The sequence below is a fragment of the Trachurus trachurus genome (assembly GCF_905171665.1).
Source record: "Trachurus trachurus genome assembly, chromosome: 24".
In the NCBI taxonomy this organism is placed as follows: domain Eukaryota; kingdom Metazoa; phylum Chordata; class Actinopteri; order Carangiformes; family Carangidae; genus Trachurus; species Trachurus trachurus.
In genome coordinates this window covers 4714179-4732503 of record NC_139910.1, presented here as the reverse complement: position 1 = coordinate 4732503, position 18325 = coordinate 4714179, and the positions used below count along the sequence as shown (strand labels likewise).

The 18325-nt window shown below is 43.7% G+C and overlaps 3 protein-coding genes and 1 pseudogene across 4 annotated transcripts in view; 1 reads left to right on the top strand and 3 right to left on the bottom strand.

The window, feature by feature from the left end:
- The window catches only part of LOC311007112 (uncharacterized protein), a 142305-nt gene that overhangs the window by 44637 nt on the left and 79343 nt on the right, over positions 1–18325 (top strand).
- LOC311007028 (E3 ubiquitin-protein ligase TRIM35-like) lies at positions 8484–9887 on the bottom strand (the record flags this gene model as incomplete). The annotated part of the gene is made up of 1 exon (XM_084000110.1): positions 8484–9887. One exon carries the CDS (start codon positions 9885–9887, stop codon positions 8484–8486), a length of 1404 nt encoding a protein of 467 aa, XP_083856236.1.
- Positions 12276–14842, bottom strand: LOC311007642 (E3 ubiquitin-protein ligase TRIM39-like). Its single transcript, XM_084000898.1, has 2 exons — positions 14809–14842; positions 12276–14699 (listed from the first exon to the last, which is right to left on the bottom strand). Exon 2 carries the CDS (start codon positions 14680–14682, stop codon positions 13282–13284), a length of 1401 nt encoding a protein of 466 aa, XP_083857024.1. The 5' UTR covers positions 14683–14699; positions 14809–14842; the 3' UTR covers positions 12276–13281.
- LOC311007645 (nuclear factor 7, brain-like) lies at positions 16162–17818 on the bottom strand (annotated as a pseudogene). The gene is made up of 2 exons (XR_014596507.1): positions 17677–17818; positions 16162–17569 (listed from the first exon to the last, which is right to left on the bottom strand). The product of XR_014596507.1 is annotated as a nuclear factor 7, brain-like (transcript).

Below are 18325 nucleotides of genomic sequence, written 5' to 3'. Positions count from 1 at the left end.
CAGCTTCAAGTCACAACTACGACTTGGTAGCGTTCCAGGTAACCCGTAGCTCGTGTTTTTACCATCCTGTTGTCTGTGAAAGTTCCCTATAACGGCCACTCGTAACTTCCGACCCGTGAACTCGTACCAGATCGAACTGGTATGACTTCACAGGAAGGAAAAACACAAAGTACGAGTTTCTTTGAACGCACCATGAGTTAGCAGCCCCCGCCCTTGTCAGGCATCAATTGGTCCTCGTGCTACGTCACCACATTCACGCGCATCCCTTGGCTGCACACACAGCCCTTCATGCCGTTCTCTCTCCTCATTGGATAACACTTGTATCCCACAAGGAAAATTTTCTCCTCGGGTTACAGCAGAGCAGAGTGACGGAGAGACTCGTGTTTAGGCTGAAATACTTCATGTAAGTGATTGCTGACGGAAAATAGGACTATTTAGGACTTATATTAACAAAAACATTCCACTGATATCTGCTTTAACAGAGAAGAAATGAACAGCGCCACAGCAGCCAATCACAAGCCAAACCCTGTCATCACTCTGTGGAGCTGCAGCAGTTTTACATTTGTGACTTTAATCTGTCGTCGTCGTGTTTCTGTTCGACAGCACGATGTCACGGCCGACGCTGGAGTTCTGTTTGATGTGGACGTGTGTGTTGAACGAGGAGATTAGCACGTGTCTCACACACACTCACCTCTCCACAGGAAATCCATATCACAACGGGGAGTGTGTGTGTGTGTGTGTGTGTGTGTGTGTGTGTGTGTGTGTGTGTGTGTGTGTGTGTGTGTGTGTGTGTGTGTGTGTGTGTGTGTGTGTGTGTGTGAGGAGAGTGAAATTGAACATGTTCGCCGACCTGCTCGTTCATGGATGTGTTCATTTGGCTCATTTCTTCATCGTTTCATATTTATTACATCTTCATCATCATTTCAGGTTAGGTTACTGAGCTCTGTGTTATTGGAAAAACATTTTTTTTTTCCTCAAACCCTCCAACTTATCTCTGAGCAGATGAAATAAATCGTCAGTGATCAAAAAAAGAAAAAAAGAATGGTGGTGTAGATAAATCCAGGTGTGCACACACAGACCAACAGCTGAATGAAGTGCTCCATCAGTGAAGCTGCAGGTTAAACCAGAAGGAAGCAAAGTGAGCAGGTGTTGCTGCTGCAGTGCTACTGGGCTCTGATTGGTTGGTCGTCAGAACAGGGAGACCTGACAACAACAGTAGAAAATGAGATTCACAGTATAAGGAAATTAAAAACATTGAAGTCTGTAAATCTACTTTAACAGACATCAATAATAAAACAATGAGCAGTGAGAATAACCCACTGGCCTGTGGGCGTGAAGGGGTTAAATCACAGAAATGAGAATGAGAAACTAAATAAAAAAATAAAAAAAATAAAAACTATGAACGGTGCAAATCTGACTAAAATTAAACCGAACTGCAGATAAAATCTTCTTTGATTTCTCTCACGATCACTGCCTCCTGTTCAGTTTGACATCTTGATATACCAGGCTGCTTCCACCAGGGGGCAGCAGAGCAAACCACAAGAAGAATAAGAAGATTAGCGCAGCGTGCATTTTAGGATTTGCTAGAAATGTCTGAAGTTGCAGGAAGAAAACGCCACAGACCTCCGCTGGGACTCAGCTTCTACAAATCAAGGCTTTCCTCCTAAAACCTGAAAAACTAAAGCTAAAGCTGAATAAAAACTTAAAGCAGAAGTGAGTGATCCGGTCGTTTTCGCTAATGCTGCGTTCCAGGCAGGCTTTTGAAATCGTAAATTACAGCTTCAAGTCACAACTTACGACTTTGTAGCGTTTCAGGCAACCCACTCGTGTTTTTCCGACCTGTTTTACCGGTGAAAGTCACTATAACGGCCACTCGTAACTTCCGACCGGTGAACTCGTACCAGATCGAACTGGTACCACTTCACGGTCGGAAAAATACGAGTTTCCTTGAACGCACCATAACAGTCCTCGTCGCTACGTCACCACATTCACGGCGTTCCTTGGCTGCACACACAGCCCTGCATGCCGTTCTCTCTCCTCATTGGATAAAAACTGTAGGATACGATAAATGTTTTCTCTTCGGCTCAGAGCAGAGCAGAGTGACTGACAGACCCGTGTTTCAGACCAAACACTCTATGTAAGTGATTGCTGTCGGAAGATATAACTATTTAAGACTTATATTAACACAAATATATCACTCACTTCTGCTTTAAGCAAAACAGCTTAATTACTTGCTGGACTAACTAAAACTAAACTAAACTAAAGCAAACTAAAAGATAACCTTGGTCTGGGTGTCGCTGCAGCTCAGTGTGGACACTCCTGTTTCCACTGATGCTTCATGTGATGTGTTGGCTGCACTGCATCGCTCTCAGCTCAGTGCACAGTCAACCATGTGTGTCAGGACCAGCGAAGACGAGATGAAGAAATCTGCTGCTGTAACAAACACTGAGAACACACACACATAGACACACACACAGTGACGCTCAAACAGAGGGTCAGGCTGCCTTTTATTCTTCTCATCAGATGAGGAACAGAGTTTCCTCTTCGACGTGACGGTGATTTGATTCAACAGTTGTAATCTCTGCCTGTCAGAGCCTCGGTACAGTTTGACCTGACACGCTGCTCCCACTCTGCCCGTTTAGACACTTTAACTACTTCCTATTTCAGCTGCTGCCCTTAAAGTCCACATCTACAGACCGAGGCTGTCTTTATTCCAGAGGAGGGGATTTCAGTCTTAACGTGAAGCATCACTGGGAAGAGGCAGCTGATAGACACTGATGGAGCTTGTTGTAACAACGTCCAATGCTGTAAACATGAATCTGGATCTGAGACATCATGAGACTAACAAGGACAGAGACACAAGGTGACCAAAACCCCTGCAAGGTACTGTATTACATTTGTCCCACAAACCACTTCTACTTTATATATCTAAGGACAGGTACATTAGTCAGAGCTGATCCGAGTCTAAAGACACTGATCTTCACCGTCTCCTAGAGTCTAAAGTTTGACTTTGAGGCTGCTGAGTGTTTGATTCGTCCACCGTGAAGCTTGTTGGCTCCGTCCCACTCTCTGGAACAAACTGTGGCCCGGGAGTCGACTCAGCTAAACGACGACATCTTGGTGCCCGAGGTGCTGGTGCTGTGAAATCACTGAGGGTGAACGGTGCTGCAGCAGCAGCAGCAGCAGCTGATAGGTTTGAGCTGAGCCACTTTAACTTTGACTTTGAACACAAGATCAATAGTTTACTTCACTGCACCTGCCGCAGGTTTGAGACCAGGTCGACGTCAGTGCTGCTGATTACACTGCACAGACATGAATTCACTGAGCTTCACTTTCTCCCGTGTTTTAGTGAAGGTTGGGTCCAGTCAGGTGGTGCACCTACCATTTGTTACTATTTGTGTTGTTTGGATTGGATTTCTTGCATGAGCACCTTGTAACTGTCAAGGAACGTGCTATAAATAAAGTTTCTCATTACATTGTCATTATTTTTCTATCTATTCTATTCTATCTCCTCTACGTTTTATATTTCCTGAGCTTGTGCTGTGGCTTGACCTTGACAAACCCTCAACGTTTTGTGTATCATCATCTTCATCATGATCACCAACAGGTTCACGTCTATTTTCGGTCAGATATCGTGTCAACTATCGAACATTTTGCAATGAAATATGTTTTGGATCTTCTGCCATCAAACTGTTAAATTTGTCCAGTATTTTAGTTTACGAACAAAATATCCTTTAAAAAAATCACAGATTATGTTTTTAGTGCCAATTAGCAAATGTTAGTGACGTGTGGTGGTTGGCGGTAATGAAGTCAAACTCACTCACCCATAAAAAACGTGCAAACCCACTTGCCAAGTGGTCATTGACCTCTTGGCAAAACGGTTTGCATCGTCTCCCGCGGTGCAGGAGACCTGAGTTTGAAACCCACTCAGGGCAGGCCAGACGACATCGATCACATTAGCATGCCCATAAACAGAACTAGGACATTGCACATGGGAAGTGTCAGGATGTTAGCATTGTTAGCTGTTAGCTCATAGAACGACTGCTAGCAAGACTGTAGTTTGGTATCTTCAGACTTAAAGACGTGAGGATAACTGTTTAATGTTTTAATTTAAAAATCTAATGTTGTTTTTACTCTTTCTAATCTTCTGTCGACATCTTCGTCCTGTTGCTCTGTGTCTTTTCTTTTACATCAGCTGATCTGCTGCTCAGCTCCAGACCCAACAACTCGGTTTGCATTAAATTCACAATTATTCTCCTATCACGTTGAGAACGGCGTCTCGTGCTACAACAAACAGTGCTTAGGGTCATTTTCCACTGTGACGACTTAAATTACATTTGAGGTCAGATGTTTCTCTGCTTCATGTTTGGTTTACTTTTAAACCTTCCAGAACTTTATCATCCAAAAATAAAGCATCAAGTGAGAGCACAAAGCCTCTCGACTTCATCTTGTTTCCCTCAAACAAAAATCTAGGATTCTGCAGCGATCTCTTATACTGCATGCCGGTGTGTCTCTGCTTCTTATAAATAATATTTGATTGAAATCCATCGAAAGGCGTTGGACCCCCCCTTCACTTTAATAAGCAGGTTTACAGCCCAGGAAGCTCCAAGCCAACAGACTAATCCCAGAGAGAGTCTGAAAGCCTCTGCAGACATGAAATCACTGCTTGTTCTGCTGATGAACGAAATGGAGGCTGTTTCTGTCCAAGTCCGAGCCAAGTTCAATTTCACTGAAAAGATAAAAGCAGTGTGTCAAATGCACCCACCACCCACCCACCTCCTCTCTCTCTCTCTCTCTCTCTCTCTCTCTCTCTCTCTCTCTCTCTCTCTCTCTCTCTCTCTCTCTCTCTCTCTCTCTCTATTTCACTCCTCTACACCTGTTCTTTCTCTCCCTCCTTGTTTTTTGTCTCCCTCATTCAGTCTCTTCCTCCTCTTCAAACCCAATGAGTTCACTCACTTCTTTCTCTGCAAATGGTTCGTTATCTGCAGTCAGACAACCTGCAAATTGTACCATTATGTGCAGGTGTGTGTGTGTGTGTGTGTGTGTGTGTGTGTGTGTGTGTGTGTGTGTGTGTGTGTGTGTGTGTGTGTGTGTGTGTGTGTGTGTGTGTGTGTGTGTGTGTGTGTGTGTGTGTGTGTGTGTGTGTGCTGCAGTCCCACTGAAGCATTTGAAGGACAGTTTTTCAGATGGATTTTCCAGCAGTGAAGTGCTGAGTGGGCACAGACAATTTTCTCCTTACTCCTCACTTGTCTTACATCCCTCCTCCTCCTCCTCCTCCTCCTCCTCCTCCTCTTCCTCCTCCTCCTCCTCCTCCTCCTCCTCCTCCTCCTCCTCCAGCAGAACCAGGGACCTCTTTCTAAAATAAAGTTAGGCTACCTGAGAGTGTGACAGTAGGCTACAGCAGCACCCCTGAGAAAGGCATAACCCTCAACTGACCATGCGGGAACGACTGAAAATTACTGATGTGTTTGGGTCATTAGCTTGTTAGCATCATTTGCTCATTTTGTCACATTGTTAATCTCTTCCCACCCCGACTGATGACGCGAGAAAAGATGGCGATGCTGTACGTAGCCTACTGTAAACTCTCCCTTATTTTCATGTTTTGCTATTGCTACTAAAGCAACATGACATGTTAGCATAGCAGGTTTTTACTCACTGGTCTTGTGAAAAGCAGTAGGTGTCATACGTGTCATGTGATTAGGACGGACAGGAAGTGACAAGAAACAGGCCAGGGTTAGCTGGTTAGCTGCTAGCATGCTACCTAGAGCAGAAGGAGAGAAGTGGTAGAAATTGAATTAGGAGATTTAACAGAACACTGTTAAAGGGATAGTTCAACATTTTGGCAAATTGGCCCCCTTGCCATAATCCCTATAGTCATAGCAGTAGGTTCGTTACCTTTATTTGTCGGTGTAAGCTATTTTTAGAACGGAGGAGCGGAGCGGCAGGCTGCTCAGGGCTACGCTATGGAGGCTAATGGAATTTCTTGGTTTCCCTCATCAAACTCATCAAATACAAAATCCCAAAACTCCAAAACGCTTTCGTGGACAAGTTGTGAGCTGCACAATCACCACGCTATAAGATAATAATGGAACGTTACGAAACGGAGCCGTTTTCGAGGTAAATACAGAGTCTGCTTGCTGAAAAACTGTCCCTGAACGCAACGCGCATCAGCGGTTTTGCATGAATTTACCTCTAAAACAACTCTGTCTCGTAACGTTCTATTATTATCTCATAGCGTGGTGAATGTGCAGCTCACAACTTGTCCACGAAAGCGTTTTGGAGTTTTGGGATTTTGTATTTGATGAGTTTGATGAGGGAAACCAAGAAATTCCATTAGCCTCCATAGTGTAGCTTTGAACAGCCTGCCGCTCCGCTCCTCCGTTCTAAAAATAGCTTACACCGACAAATAAAGGTAACGAACCTACTGCTATGACTATAGGGACTATGGCAATGGGCCAATTTGCCAAAATGTTGAACTATCCCTTTAAGTTCAGCAGCTCTGACTCCAGGATTGATGCTGGAAAGTGAAGCTGTTGAAGCTAAGGCTAGTTATGTAGCAGTAACAATAGGCCTACAAGTAACAAAACAATACTAATACTTGGACCCCAGGAAGAATAGCCGATGCTGCTGCAGGTGCTAATGGGGATCCTAATAAAGAAAAGAAAAGAAAATACTTAAAACCAGAGCAGAGCAGCCTGATGGAAACTGGTTTAAATCAAGATCCTCAAATAACAAGAATCAAGAGTTGGTTCTTTTTCGCTGCAGGACGATAATGATCTGTGTCTAGATGATGAAACGTTCAGCTTCACTGAGCGAGAACGACTCCTCTCCTTTATACCTGACACACACACACACAAGCGCCGCGCACACACACGCGCGCGCGCACGCACGCACGCACACACACACAGAAACATAATGACCCATATCATAAATGCAATAATCTAATAATGTCCTCAGGACCCCACAGTCAATCTTTTTGTGCAGTGAACCCATCACTACTGTCTGCTGATGGACACATCATCATCATCATCATCATCATAATACCTTTGTCACCAACAACATCTCACTCACACTGAGAAGGTTTTCCTGCAAGAATATTTCCAGTTTACTTTACACTGAACATTGTAAATTGAAGAGCAGATGGTTTTTTTCCCCCTTCACTAAACACAGTTTTCTCTTTTCAGGAATAATACAGACAAGGGAAGAATTTCACTTCCCTTTGTAGTTTGTGTGGTTAAAGGTCAAATCTTCTATGTTTATAGTTGGTTGGAGCTGAGATGTTTTTATGTTAGAGACAGTTATCTGCCCTGCACTCTCACTCTCTGGCAGTGTCCAGACACAACTGTTGAGTTAGATCATAACAGAACCCCTGGACAATACTTTCTGTGAGGAGAGAGAAACCATTGTTGCTCTCCAATCACCTAGCTGGTGTCTTATCTTGATGTCTATGCCCAATGGCCGATAGGATGTTAACACTCATATCTCCCTCTGCAAGTGTAACGGAGGTCCGTGGGTATAGTCACAAGGTACCAGTGAGGAGTGACGACGTGTGGTGGTTAGCGGTACTGAAGTTAAACTCACTCACCCATAAAAGACGTGCTAACCGTTTCGCCAAGTGGTCATTGACCTCTTGGTGAAACGGATAGCATCTTAGCATCTTTGTTCATAGTTTGAGGCAGTTGCTGGAGATGAATTAACAGTATCAGTCTGAACAGTTTCCACTCACATGTTTTTATTGAAGCTATACAGCATTTTTAAATGATTGACAGTCCTGATACATTATTAAGGCTTTTAGACTTTAGAGTTAACAAGATGAATTTAGTGCAGGTTAAGGTCAGAATAACATTTCAATTAAGAAAAGGAGGAAATGTTTTCATAAACAGATTTGTCAAGTTGCAAAGTTTTGACACTGAACGTACCCTCAAAACATTCAACTGTATGATTTATTTTTAAACAGGAGCCACAATCATTCTTTACATAGGCCTACATCAACCAAAATACTTGAAATGTCAAGTCAAAATTCAATTTTGCCAAAGCAACACTATTTAAGAAAAAACAGAAGAACCAAATTATAGAAAAAAGTGGTAAGATTTGTCAAAAACAATTCTAGAAAAAAAGCTGGGGACCCCCTTGAACCCTCTTAAGGACCCCTGGGGGTCCACGGACCCCACTTTATGAACCATTGGTGTAGAGTATGTGGACATATGGAGCGTTAGTTACTAATAGCTCATGACATGCTGCTCTTTAATTAAGGGACTTTAGGAAAGTAAGTTTGTAATATTTTTTGCTACACTGGGTTTAAAAATGCAGCTCTGTTTCTGCTGTTCAGTGGTCACAGTAACTCTCTGCTGCTGAAGCGTCTCCTCCTTGATTCCATCATGATTTATTACAAGATACAGAAATAAAAACCACAGTGTTTGTAATAATGGGACAGCAGGAGGACAGGTGCAGTTGAAACAACATTATAAATATGATAATCCTCTTTATCTCCACCTGCTCTGCTCCACTGTCACTGAGACCTTCACTGGTAACAGCTTCACTGGGAGGAAATGACTATTAGAGAGATATGGAAACATCTTCTCAGTGAAAGTGTGTGTGAAGGTGTGTATGTGTGTGTTAGTATCAGGATCAGAGAACAACAGTTTTCCTCTGTTCAAGTCCAGATTCACTCTGATCCTCTTGACCTTCTTCTTCACTGGGAGATCAATGTCTGGAGCTGATGGTGACCATGCTGAGTATTTACCTTCATCAAACTTTATTCCCCATAATCCAGACAGTATGTTATTTCCCTTCCTTTCCACAGACTCTGTCACCACACCCAGTCCCCAGTGTGTACTGTCTCCAACCTCGACATCCCAGCTGTGAGTCCCTGAGTTAAAACCCTCAGAGCTCAGGACAACACAGTAAGAGTCAAACCTCTCTGGATTGTCAGGAACCTTCTGTTTGTCTCCTCGTCTCACACTGGTCAGATCTTCAGACAGGATGAGATATAGACCAGCAGTGTTTAGGTCCAGAACCACAGGACTGTAGGAGACCATGTCCTTCATCTTGTTCCAGATGTTGAAGGTCAGGTTGCCCAGGTGTTTGGCCTGGTCTATCAGAGCTCCTGAGTCCAGCTGTGGATCCTCCAGCAGGGGGCGCTGCTGGACTCTTTCCACTGCAGCCTTGTAGTTGAGCAGGAATGAGACGTCTTCAGCTCTCAGCTCGTCCTCTGTGGCTCTGACTGTGTGTGAAAGAGCTGCTATCTCTCTGCTCAGAGCCTCCATCTTCTCCTTCATCCTCTGACTCTTCTGCTCCTCTTCCTCCCTCAGTGCAGCCATCCTGGCCTCCTCTTCCTCTTCTAGAAACTGGTGAAGCTTCTTAAACTGCTCCTTAATCTGCCTCTCTGTGTGTCGGGCCTGGACCTTAATGTGTTCTGCTGTTTGAATAAACTCCAATTGAACGTCTTCAAAACCCTTTAACTTCTTCTTTAAGGACTCCAGAGTTTCTTCAAGTTCCTTCTTGAGTTGTGAAGCAGCTTCATCGATGGGTCTGATTCTGTGGCTGGTGTGTGTTTCTGAATGGAGACAGACAACACACACTGGCTGCTGATGGTCCAGACAGAAGAGTTTGAGTTCCTCAGAGTGTAGACTGCAGAGAGCCTCTGAAGATCTCTGCTCTCTCTGCTGTAAGAAGCTCTCACACAGGTTCTTCAGGACCAGGTTACTAGGTGGTTCTGGCTTTGAAGATCTTCTCTTACAAACTGGACACAGTGGATCTTGTTTCTCTCTCCACCAGCTCTTCAGACAGTCTTTACAGAAGCTGTGGCTGCAGGTCAGAAGAACAGGATCTCTGAAGACCTCCGTACAGACCGGACAGCAGAGATCCTCTTCTAGTCTGGAAGCCATTTAGTCTGTGAGTGAAGCTGAAAACACAGCAGACAGGAAATAGAGTCAGTCATGGCTCCCCTCCCTCCTCTACTGACTTGACTGAAGTTTACTGTGACTCTGAGTCCAGATTTTAGTCAAACTCACCTTCAGTGTGTGGAGTGTCAGCAGGTTGAAGCAGCAGTGTTGTAGCTGCACTCACTCACAGGAAGTTGTTAGTTTGGTCTGAAGCTGAATCTGATCGCCTCTTCTTCAGTCTGCGTCTCGGTGACTGAGGAGGAAGTGCAGCATTTTCCTGGGTTGAGCCATGTGAGGGGGCGGAGCTCTGTCAAACTGAAACTTAAGCAGGATGATGCAGCAGCACGGTTTAATTAACTGTTTGTGAACATTTATCAGAAAAGTCAGAAGAAACTGGCCCTGTCAGACAGGCTAAATGTGTTGCAGTGACTATGAGTCACACAGATGTGGAGCAAACACATGACGAGCTATGGCAAGAATATGTAATTAAAAAGTTTGATCGGCAGCACTACAGTTCCCATGAGCCTCAGCGGTTGACTCCACACCATTTGCAAACAGTCAGGACAGAAGTGGCTGCCAAGTTGTATGAGTCACATGACTCAATGATGAGTCTGTACGACTGGGAACTCAGAGCAGTAAGGCTTAACTTTAATATCTGACAGGTACAACATGTACAACAAGGAGAGAACCAACTTATTTTACAATAACAACTAACACCAAATCATCTACTTCTTTCCAGGAAATTACTAAGAAGTTGTGGAGACACAACATAAAAGAATGTAGCCTAAAAGTAAATCTCCTATTTTACGTACGTAGCCTACTGTAAACTCTCCCTTATTTTCATGTTTTGCTATTGCTACTAAAGCAACATGACATGTTAGCATAGCAGGTTTTTACTCACTGGTCTTGTGAAAAGCAGTAGGTGTCATACGTGTCATGTGATTAGGACGGACAGGAAGTGACAAGAAACAGGCCAGGGTTAGCTGGTTAGCTGCTAGCATGCTACCTAGAGCAGAAGGAGAGAAGTGGTAGAAATTGAATAAGGAGATTTAACAGAACACTGTTAAGTTCAGCAGCTCTGACTCCAGGATTGATGCTGGAAAGTGAAGCTGTTGAAGCTAAGGCTAGTTATGTAGCAGTAACAATAGGCCTACAAGTAACAAAACAATACTAATACTTGGACCCCAGGAAGAATAGCCGATGCTGCTGCAGGTGCTAATGGGGATCCTAATAAAGAAAAGAAAAGAAAATACTTAAAACCAGAGCAGAGCAGCCTGATGGAAACTGGTTTAAATCAAGATCCTCAAATAACAAGAATCAAGAGTTGGTTCTTTTTCGCTACAGGACGATAATGATCTGTGTCTAGATGATGAAACGTTCAGTTTCACTGAGCGAGAACGACTCCTCTCCTTTATACCTGACACACACACACACAAGCGCCGCGCACACACACGCGCGCGCGCACGCACGCACACACACACAGAAACATAATGACCCATATCATAAATGCAATAATCTAATAATGTCCTCAGGACCCCACAGTCAATCTTTTTGTGCAGTGAACCCATCACTACTGTCTGCTGATGGACACATCATCATCATCATCATCATAATACCTTTGTCACCAACAACATCTCACTGCAAACACTGAGAAGGTTTTCCTGCAAGAATATTTCCAGTTTACTTTACACTGAATATTGTAAATTGAAGAGCAGATGGTTTTTTCCCCTTCACTAAACACAGTTTTTCTCTTTTCAGGAATAATACAGACAAGGGAAGAATTCCACTTCCCTTTGTAGTTTGTGTGGTTAAAGGTCAAACCTTCTATGTTTATAGTTGGTTGGAGCTGAGATGTTTTTATGTTAGAGACAGTTATCTGCCCTGCACTCTCACTCTCTGGCAGTGTCCAGACACAACTGTTGAGTTAGATCATAACAGAACCCCTGGTCAATACTTTCTGTGAGGAGAAAGAAACCATTGTTGCTCTCCAATCACCTAGCTGGTGTCTTATCTTGATGTCTATGCCCAATGGCCGATAGGATGTTAACACATCTCCCTCTGCAAGTGTAACGGAGGTCCGTGGGTATAGCCATAGTCACAAGGTACCAGTGAGGAGTGACGACGTGTGGTGGTTAGCGGTACTGAAGTTAAACTCACTCACCCATAAAAGACGTGCTAACCGTTTCGCCGAGTGGTCATTGACCTCTTGGTGAAACGGATAGCATCTTAGCATCTTTGTTCATAGTTTGAGGCAGTTGCTGGAGATGAATTAACAGTATCAGTCTGAACAGTTTCCACTCACATGTTTTTATTGAAGCTATACAGCATTTTTAAATGATTGACAGTCCTGATACATTATTAAGGCTTTTAGACTTTAGAGTTAACAAGATGAATTTAGTGCAGCTTAAGGTCAGAATAACATTTCAATTAAGAAAAGGAGGAAATGTTTTCATAAACAGATTTGTCAAGTTGCAAAGTTTTGACACTGAACGTACCCTCAAAACATTCAACTGTATGATTTCTTTTTAAACAGGAGCCACAATCATTCTTTACATAGGCCTACATCAACCCAAATACTTACAATGTCAAGTCAAAATTCCATTTTGCCAAAGCAACACTATTTAAGAAAAAACAGAAGAACCAAAAAAGATTTTTTTTTAAAACAAACAATAAACAATAGAAATATGAATATCATGTACAGCAGTGGTCAAACTTTTTTACATCAACGTCCCCTAAATTGACACAAATTAGACCACGGACCCCCATTGGACAAAACTTTGAAGCAAACACCAGACATACACAAATATTTGTTCTGAGACTGAAGAACATGATCTTTTTAGTCAATGTACATTCAAATTAGGGTCAATGGTGTGAATTTTTGGAAATATTGTAAGGAAATAACTGGGAAAATGTGGTACAATTTCTCCCAAAACGTTTTAAACATTTCTAGAAATAAATGTGGTAAAATTATAGAAAGAAGTGGTAAGATTTGTCAAAAACAATTCTAGAAAGAAAGGGGTAAAATTTCAAGAAAAAGCTGGGGACCGCCTTGAACCCTCTCAAAGACCCCTGGGGGTCCACGGACCCCACTTTATGAACCATTGGTGTAGAGTATGTGGATATATGGAGCGTTAGTTACTAATATGACATGCTGCTCTTTAATTAAGGGACTTGAGGAACGTAAGTTTGTAATATTTTTTGCTACACTGGGTTTAGAAATGCAGCTCTGTTTCTACTGTTCAGTGGTCACAGTAACTCTCTGCTGCTGCAGCGTCTCCTCCTTGATTCCATCATGATTTATTACAGGATACAGAAATAAAAACCACAGTGTTTGTAATAATGGGACAGCAGGTTGCAGTTGAAAGTTGAAACAACATTATAAATATGATCATCCTCTTTATCTCCACCTGCTCTGCTCCACTGTCACTGAGACTTTCACTGGTAACAGCTTCACTGGGAGGAAATGACTATTAGAGAGATATGGAAACATCTTCTCAGTGAAAGTGTGTGTGAAGGTGTGTATGTGTGGCTTAGTATCAGGATCAGAGAACAACAGTTTTCCTCTGTTCAAGTCCAGATTCACTCTGATCCTCTTGACCTTTTTCTTCACTGGGAGATCAATGTCTGGAGCTGATGGTGACCATGCTGAGTATTTACCTTCTTCAAACTTTATTCCCCATAATCCAGGTAGTATGTTGTCTCCCTTCCTCTGCACAGACTCTGTCACCACACCCAGTCCCCACGATGTACTGTCTCCAACCTGGACATCCCAGCTGTGAGTCCCTGAGTTAAATCCCTCAGAGCCCAGGACAACGTAGTAAGAATCAATCCTTTCTGGATTGTCAGGAAGCTGCTGTTCATCTCCTTCTCTCAGAGTGGTCAGATCAGACAGGATTGGCTCTGGATGAGCAGTGTTTGGGTCCAGAACCACAGGACTGTAGGAGACCATGTCCTTCATTTTGTTCCAGATGTTGAAGGTCAGGTTGCCCAGGTGTTTGGCCTGGTCTATCAGAGCTCCTGAGTCCAGCTGTGGATCCTCCAGCAGGGGGCGCTGCTGGACTCTTTCCACTGCAGCCTTGTAGTTGAGCAGGAATGAGACGTCTTCAGCTCTCAGCTCGTCCTCTGTGGCTCTGACTGTGTGTGAAAGAGCTGCTATCTCTCTGCTCAGAGCCTCCATCTTCTCCTTCATCCTCTGACTCTTCTGCTCCTCTTCCTCCCTCAGTGCAGCCATCCTGGCCTCCTCTTCCTCTTCTAGAAACTGGTGAAGCTTTTTAAACTGCTCCTTAATCTGCCTCTCTGTGTGCCGGGCCTGGACCTTGATGTGTTCTGCTGTTTGAATAAACTCCAATTGAACGTCTTCAAAACCGTTTAACTTCTTCTTTAAGGACTCCAGAGTTTCTTCAAGTTCCTTCTTGAGTTGTGAAGCAGCTTCATCGATGGGTCTGATTCTGTGGCTGGTGTGTGTTTCTGAATGGAGACAGACAACACACACTGGCTGCTGATGGTCCAGACAGAAGAGTTTGAGTTCCTCAGAGTGCAGACTGCAGAGAGCCTCTGAAGATCTCTGCTCTCTCTGCTGTAGGAAGCTCTCACACAGGTTCTTCAGGACCAGGTTACTAGGTGGTTCTGGCTTTGAAGATCTTCTCTTACAAACTGGACACAGTGGATCTTGTTTCTCTCTCCACCAGCTCTTCAGACAGTCTTTACAGAAGCTGTGGCTGCAGGTCAGAAGAACAGGATCTCTGAAGACCTCCGTACAGACCGGACAGCAGAGATCCTCCTCTAATCTGGAAGCCATTTAGTCTGTGAGTGAAGCTGAAAACACAGCAGACAGGAAGTAGAGTCAGTCATGGCTCCCCTCCCCCCTCTACTGACTTGACTGAAGTTTACTGTGACTCTGTGTTCAGGTTTTAGTCAAACTCACCTTCAGTGTGTGGAGTGTCAGCAGGTTGAAGCAGCAGTGTTGTAGCTGGACTCACTCACAGGAAGTTGTTAGTTTGGTCTGAATCTGAATCTGATCGTCTCTTCTTCAGTCTGCGTCTCGGTGACTGAGGAGGAAGTGCAGCATTTTCCTGGGTTGAGCCATGTGAGGGGGTGGAGCTCTGTCAAACTGAAACTTAAGCAGGATGATGCAGCAGCTTGGTTTAATTCCTGTTTGTGAACATGAATCAGAAAAGTCAGAAGAAACTGGCCCTGTCAGATAGGCTAAATGTGTTGCAGTGAATATTAGTCACACAGATGTGGAGCAAACACATGACGAGCTATGGCAAGAATATGTAATTAAAAAGTTTGATCGGCAGCACTACAATTCCCATGAGCCTCGGCGGTTGACTCCTCGTCATTTGCAAACAGTCAGGACAGAAGTGGCTGCCAAGTTGTACGAGTCACATGACTCAATGATGAGTCTGTACGACTGGGAACTCAGAGCAGTAACAAAGCTTAACTTTAATATCTGATAGGTCCAACATGTACAACAAGGAGAGAACCAACTTATTTTACAATAACAATTAACACCAAATCATCTATATCTTTCCAGGAAATGTCTTATGAAATTACTAAGAAGTTGTGGAGACACAACCTAAAAGCATGTAAAAGTAAAACTCTTATTTTTGTTTTATTTTGGTTAAAGGATATAGCTACAACGTTTTCATCAAAATGATACATTTTTCAAAAATAATACATCCACAGAACATCTAGAGGGGTGCAGAATACAAGTATTAATTTTATTGATTTTTTTTAATAGTATATAAATGATAGTTTTATAAATTTTGACGGGTCCAGATTATATAAATATTTACATCTGGTTACATTTGCAACATCAGTGTAGTCGACGTTATCTGGCCCTCTCCGTTGTGGTTCGGTACGGATTGCCCCAGGTGGGGTTTGAACCCTAGTCTCCTACACGGCGGGTGACGATGCAAACCGTTTTGCCAAGAGGTCAGTGACCGCTTGGCATTGGGGTTTGCACGTCCTTTATGGGTGAGTGAGTGCACCCGGACCCTCCGTTACATCAGTGGAAATGATCTCTGCACCAACAGCATTAGTACATTGATGTCAAGTGAGGCGGAGCTGGGGGTGCCAGATTGTTTTCGTTAACATGAATCAGAAAAGAAAAGAGAAAAAAAAACATTTTGCAAACGCATAACCAGATAAACATTATTGCATCATATTACATCATCATTATTACAAAACTAGAGTGTTGTAAATAGGCAGCAGGAGGAACTGGTTCACTTCACTGACTTTTTAAACAATATGAATATGATCATCCTCTTTATCTCTACCTGCTCTGCTCCACTGTCACTGAGACCTTCACTGGTAACAGCTTCACTGGAACTTTATCATCAGTGCCAATGAATGGAAACATCTTCTCAGTGAAAGTGTGTTTGAAGGTGTGTATGTGTTTGTTAGTATCAGGATCAGAGAACGACAGTTTTCCTCTGTTCAAGTCCAGATTCACTCTGATTCTCTGGAGCTTCTTCTTCAGAGCTATGTTTGGAGATGATGGTGAACCTGCTTTGTATTTACCTTCATCAAACATTATTTTCCATAATCCAGACAGTATGTTCTCTCCCTTCCTCTGCACAGACTCTGTCGCCACACCCAGTCCCCAGTGTACACTGTCTCCAACATCAACATCCCAGCTGTGGGTCCCTGAGTTAAATCCCTCAGAGCTCAGGACAACACAGTAGTGTCAAACCTCTCTGGATTGTCAGGAAGCTGCTGTTCATCTCCTCGTCTCCCACTGGTCAAATCATCAAACAGGATGATTCCTGGATGAGCAGTGTTTGGGTCCAGAACCACAGGACTGTAGGAGACCATGTCCTTCATCTTGTTCCAGATGTTGAAGGTCAGGTTGCCCAGGTGTTTGGCCTGGTCTATCAGAGCTCCTGAGTCCAGCTGTGGATCCTCCAGCAGGGGGCGCTGCTGGACTCTTTCCACTGCAGCCTTGTAGTTGAGCAGGAATGAGACGTCTTCAGCTCTCAGCTCGTCCTCTGTGGCTCTGACTGTGTGTGAAAGAGCTGCTATCTCTCTGCTCAGAGCCTCCATCTTCTCCTTCATCCTCTGACTCTTCTGCTCCTCTTCCTCCCTCAGTGCAGCCATCCTGGCCTCCTCTTCCTCTTCTAGAAACTGGTGAAGCTTCTTAAACTGCTCCTTAATCTGCCTCTCTGTGTGTCGGGCCTGGACCTTGATGTGTTCTGCTGTGTGACCAAAATCCAATTGAACTTCTTCAAAACCCTTTAACTTCTTCTTTAAGGGCTCCAGAGTTTCCTCAAGTTCCTTCTTGAGTTGTGAAGCAGCTTCATCGATGGGTTTAAATCTGTGGTTGGTGTGTTTATCTGAATCTCTGCAGACGAGACACACTGGCTGCTGATGGTCCAGACAGAAGAGTCTGAGTTTCTCAGAGTGCAGACTGCAGAGAGCCTCTGAAGATCTCTGCTCTCTCTGCTGTAAGAAGCTCTCACACAGGTTCTTAAACGCCAGGTTACAAGGTGGATCAACCTTTGAAGACCTTCTCTTACAAACTGGACACAGTTGATCTTGTTTCTCTCTCCACCAGCTCTTCAGACAGTCTTTACAGAAGCTGTGGCTGCAGGCCAGAACAACAGGATCTCTGAAGACCTCCGTACAGACCGGACAGCAGAGATCCTCCTCTAATCTTGAAGCCATTTAGTCTGTGAGTGAAGCTGAAAACACAGCAGACAGGAAATAGAGTCAGTCATGGCTCCCCTCCCTCCTCTACTGACTTGACTGAAGTTTACTGTGACTCTGAGTCCATTTTAGTCAAACTCACCTTCAGTGTGTGGAGTGTCAGCAGGTTGAAGCAGCAGTGTTGTAGCTGGACTCACTGACAGGAAGTTGTTAGTTTGGTCTGAAGCTGAATCTGATGGTCTCTTCTTCAGTCGGTGCTCTGTGACTGAACAAGTCCAAACTGTTCCCTGGTTGGTCTCAGGTGAGGGGGCAGAGCTTTGGCAACCAAGAACAGATTGATTTCATTGCAGACCTTTGATCCATTGGGAAACAGTTGGTGCAGCAGCTGTTTTTTTGTTTATATCAGAAAACTCAGATGAAACTGGTCCTATCAAATAGGCTAAATGTGTTGCAGTGAATATTAGTCACACAGATGTGGAACAAACACATGACGAGCTATGGCAAGAATATGTAATTAAAACGTTTGATCGGCAGCACTACAGTTCCCATGAGCCTTGACGGTTGACTCCACGTCATTTGCAAACAGTTGGGACAGAAGTGGCTGCCAAGTTGTACGAGTCACATGACTCAGTGATGTGTCTGTATGATTGGGACCTCAGAGCGATAACAAGGCTTAACTTTAATATCTGACAAGACAACATGTACAGCAAGGAGAGAACCAACTTATTTTACAATAACAACTAACACCAAATCATCTACATCTTTCTAGGAAATGTCTTATTAAATTACTA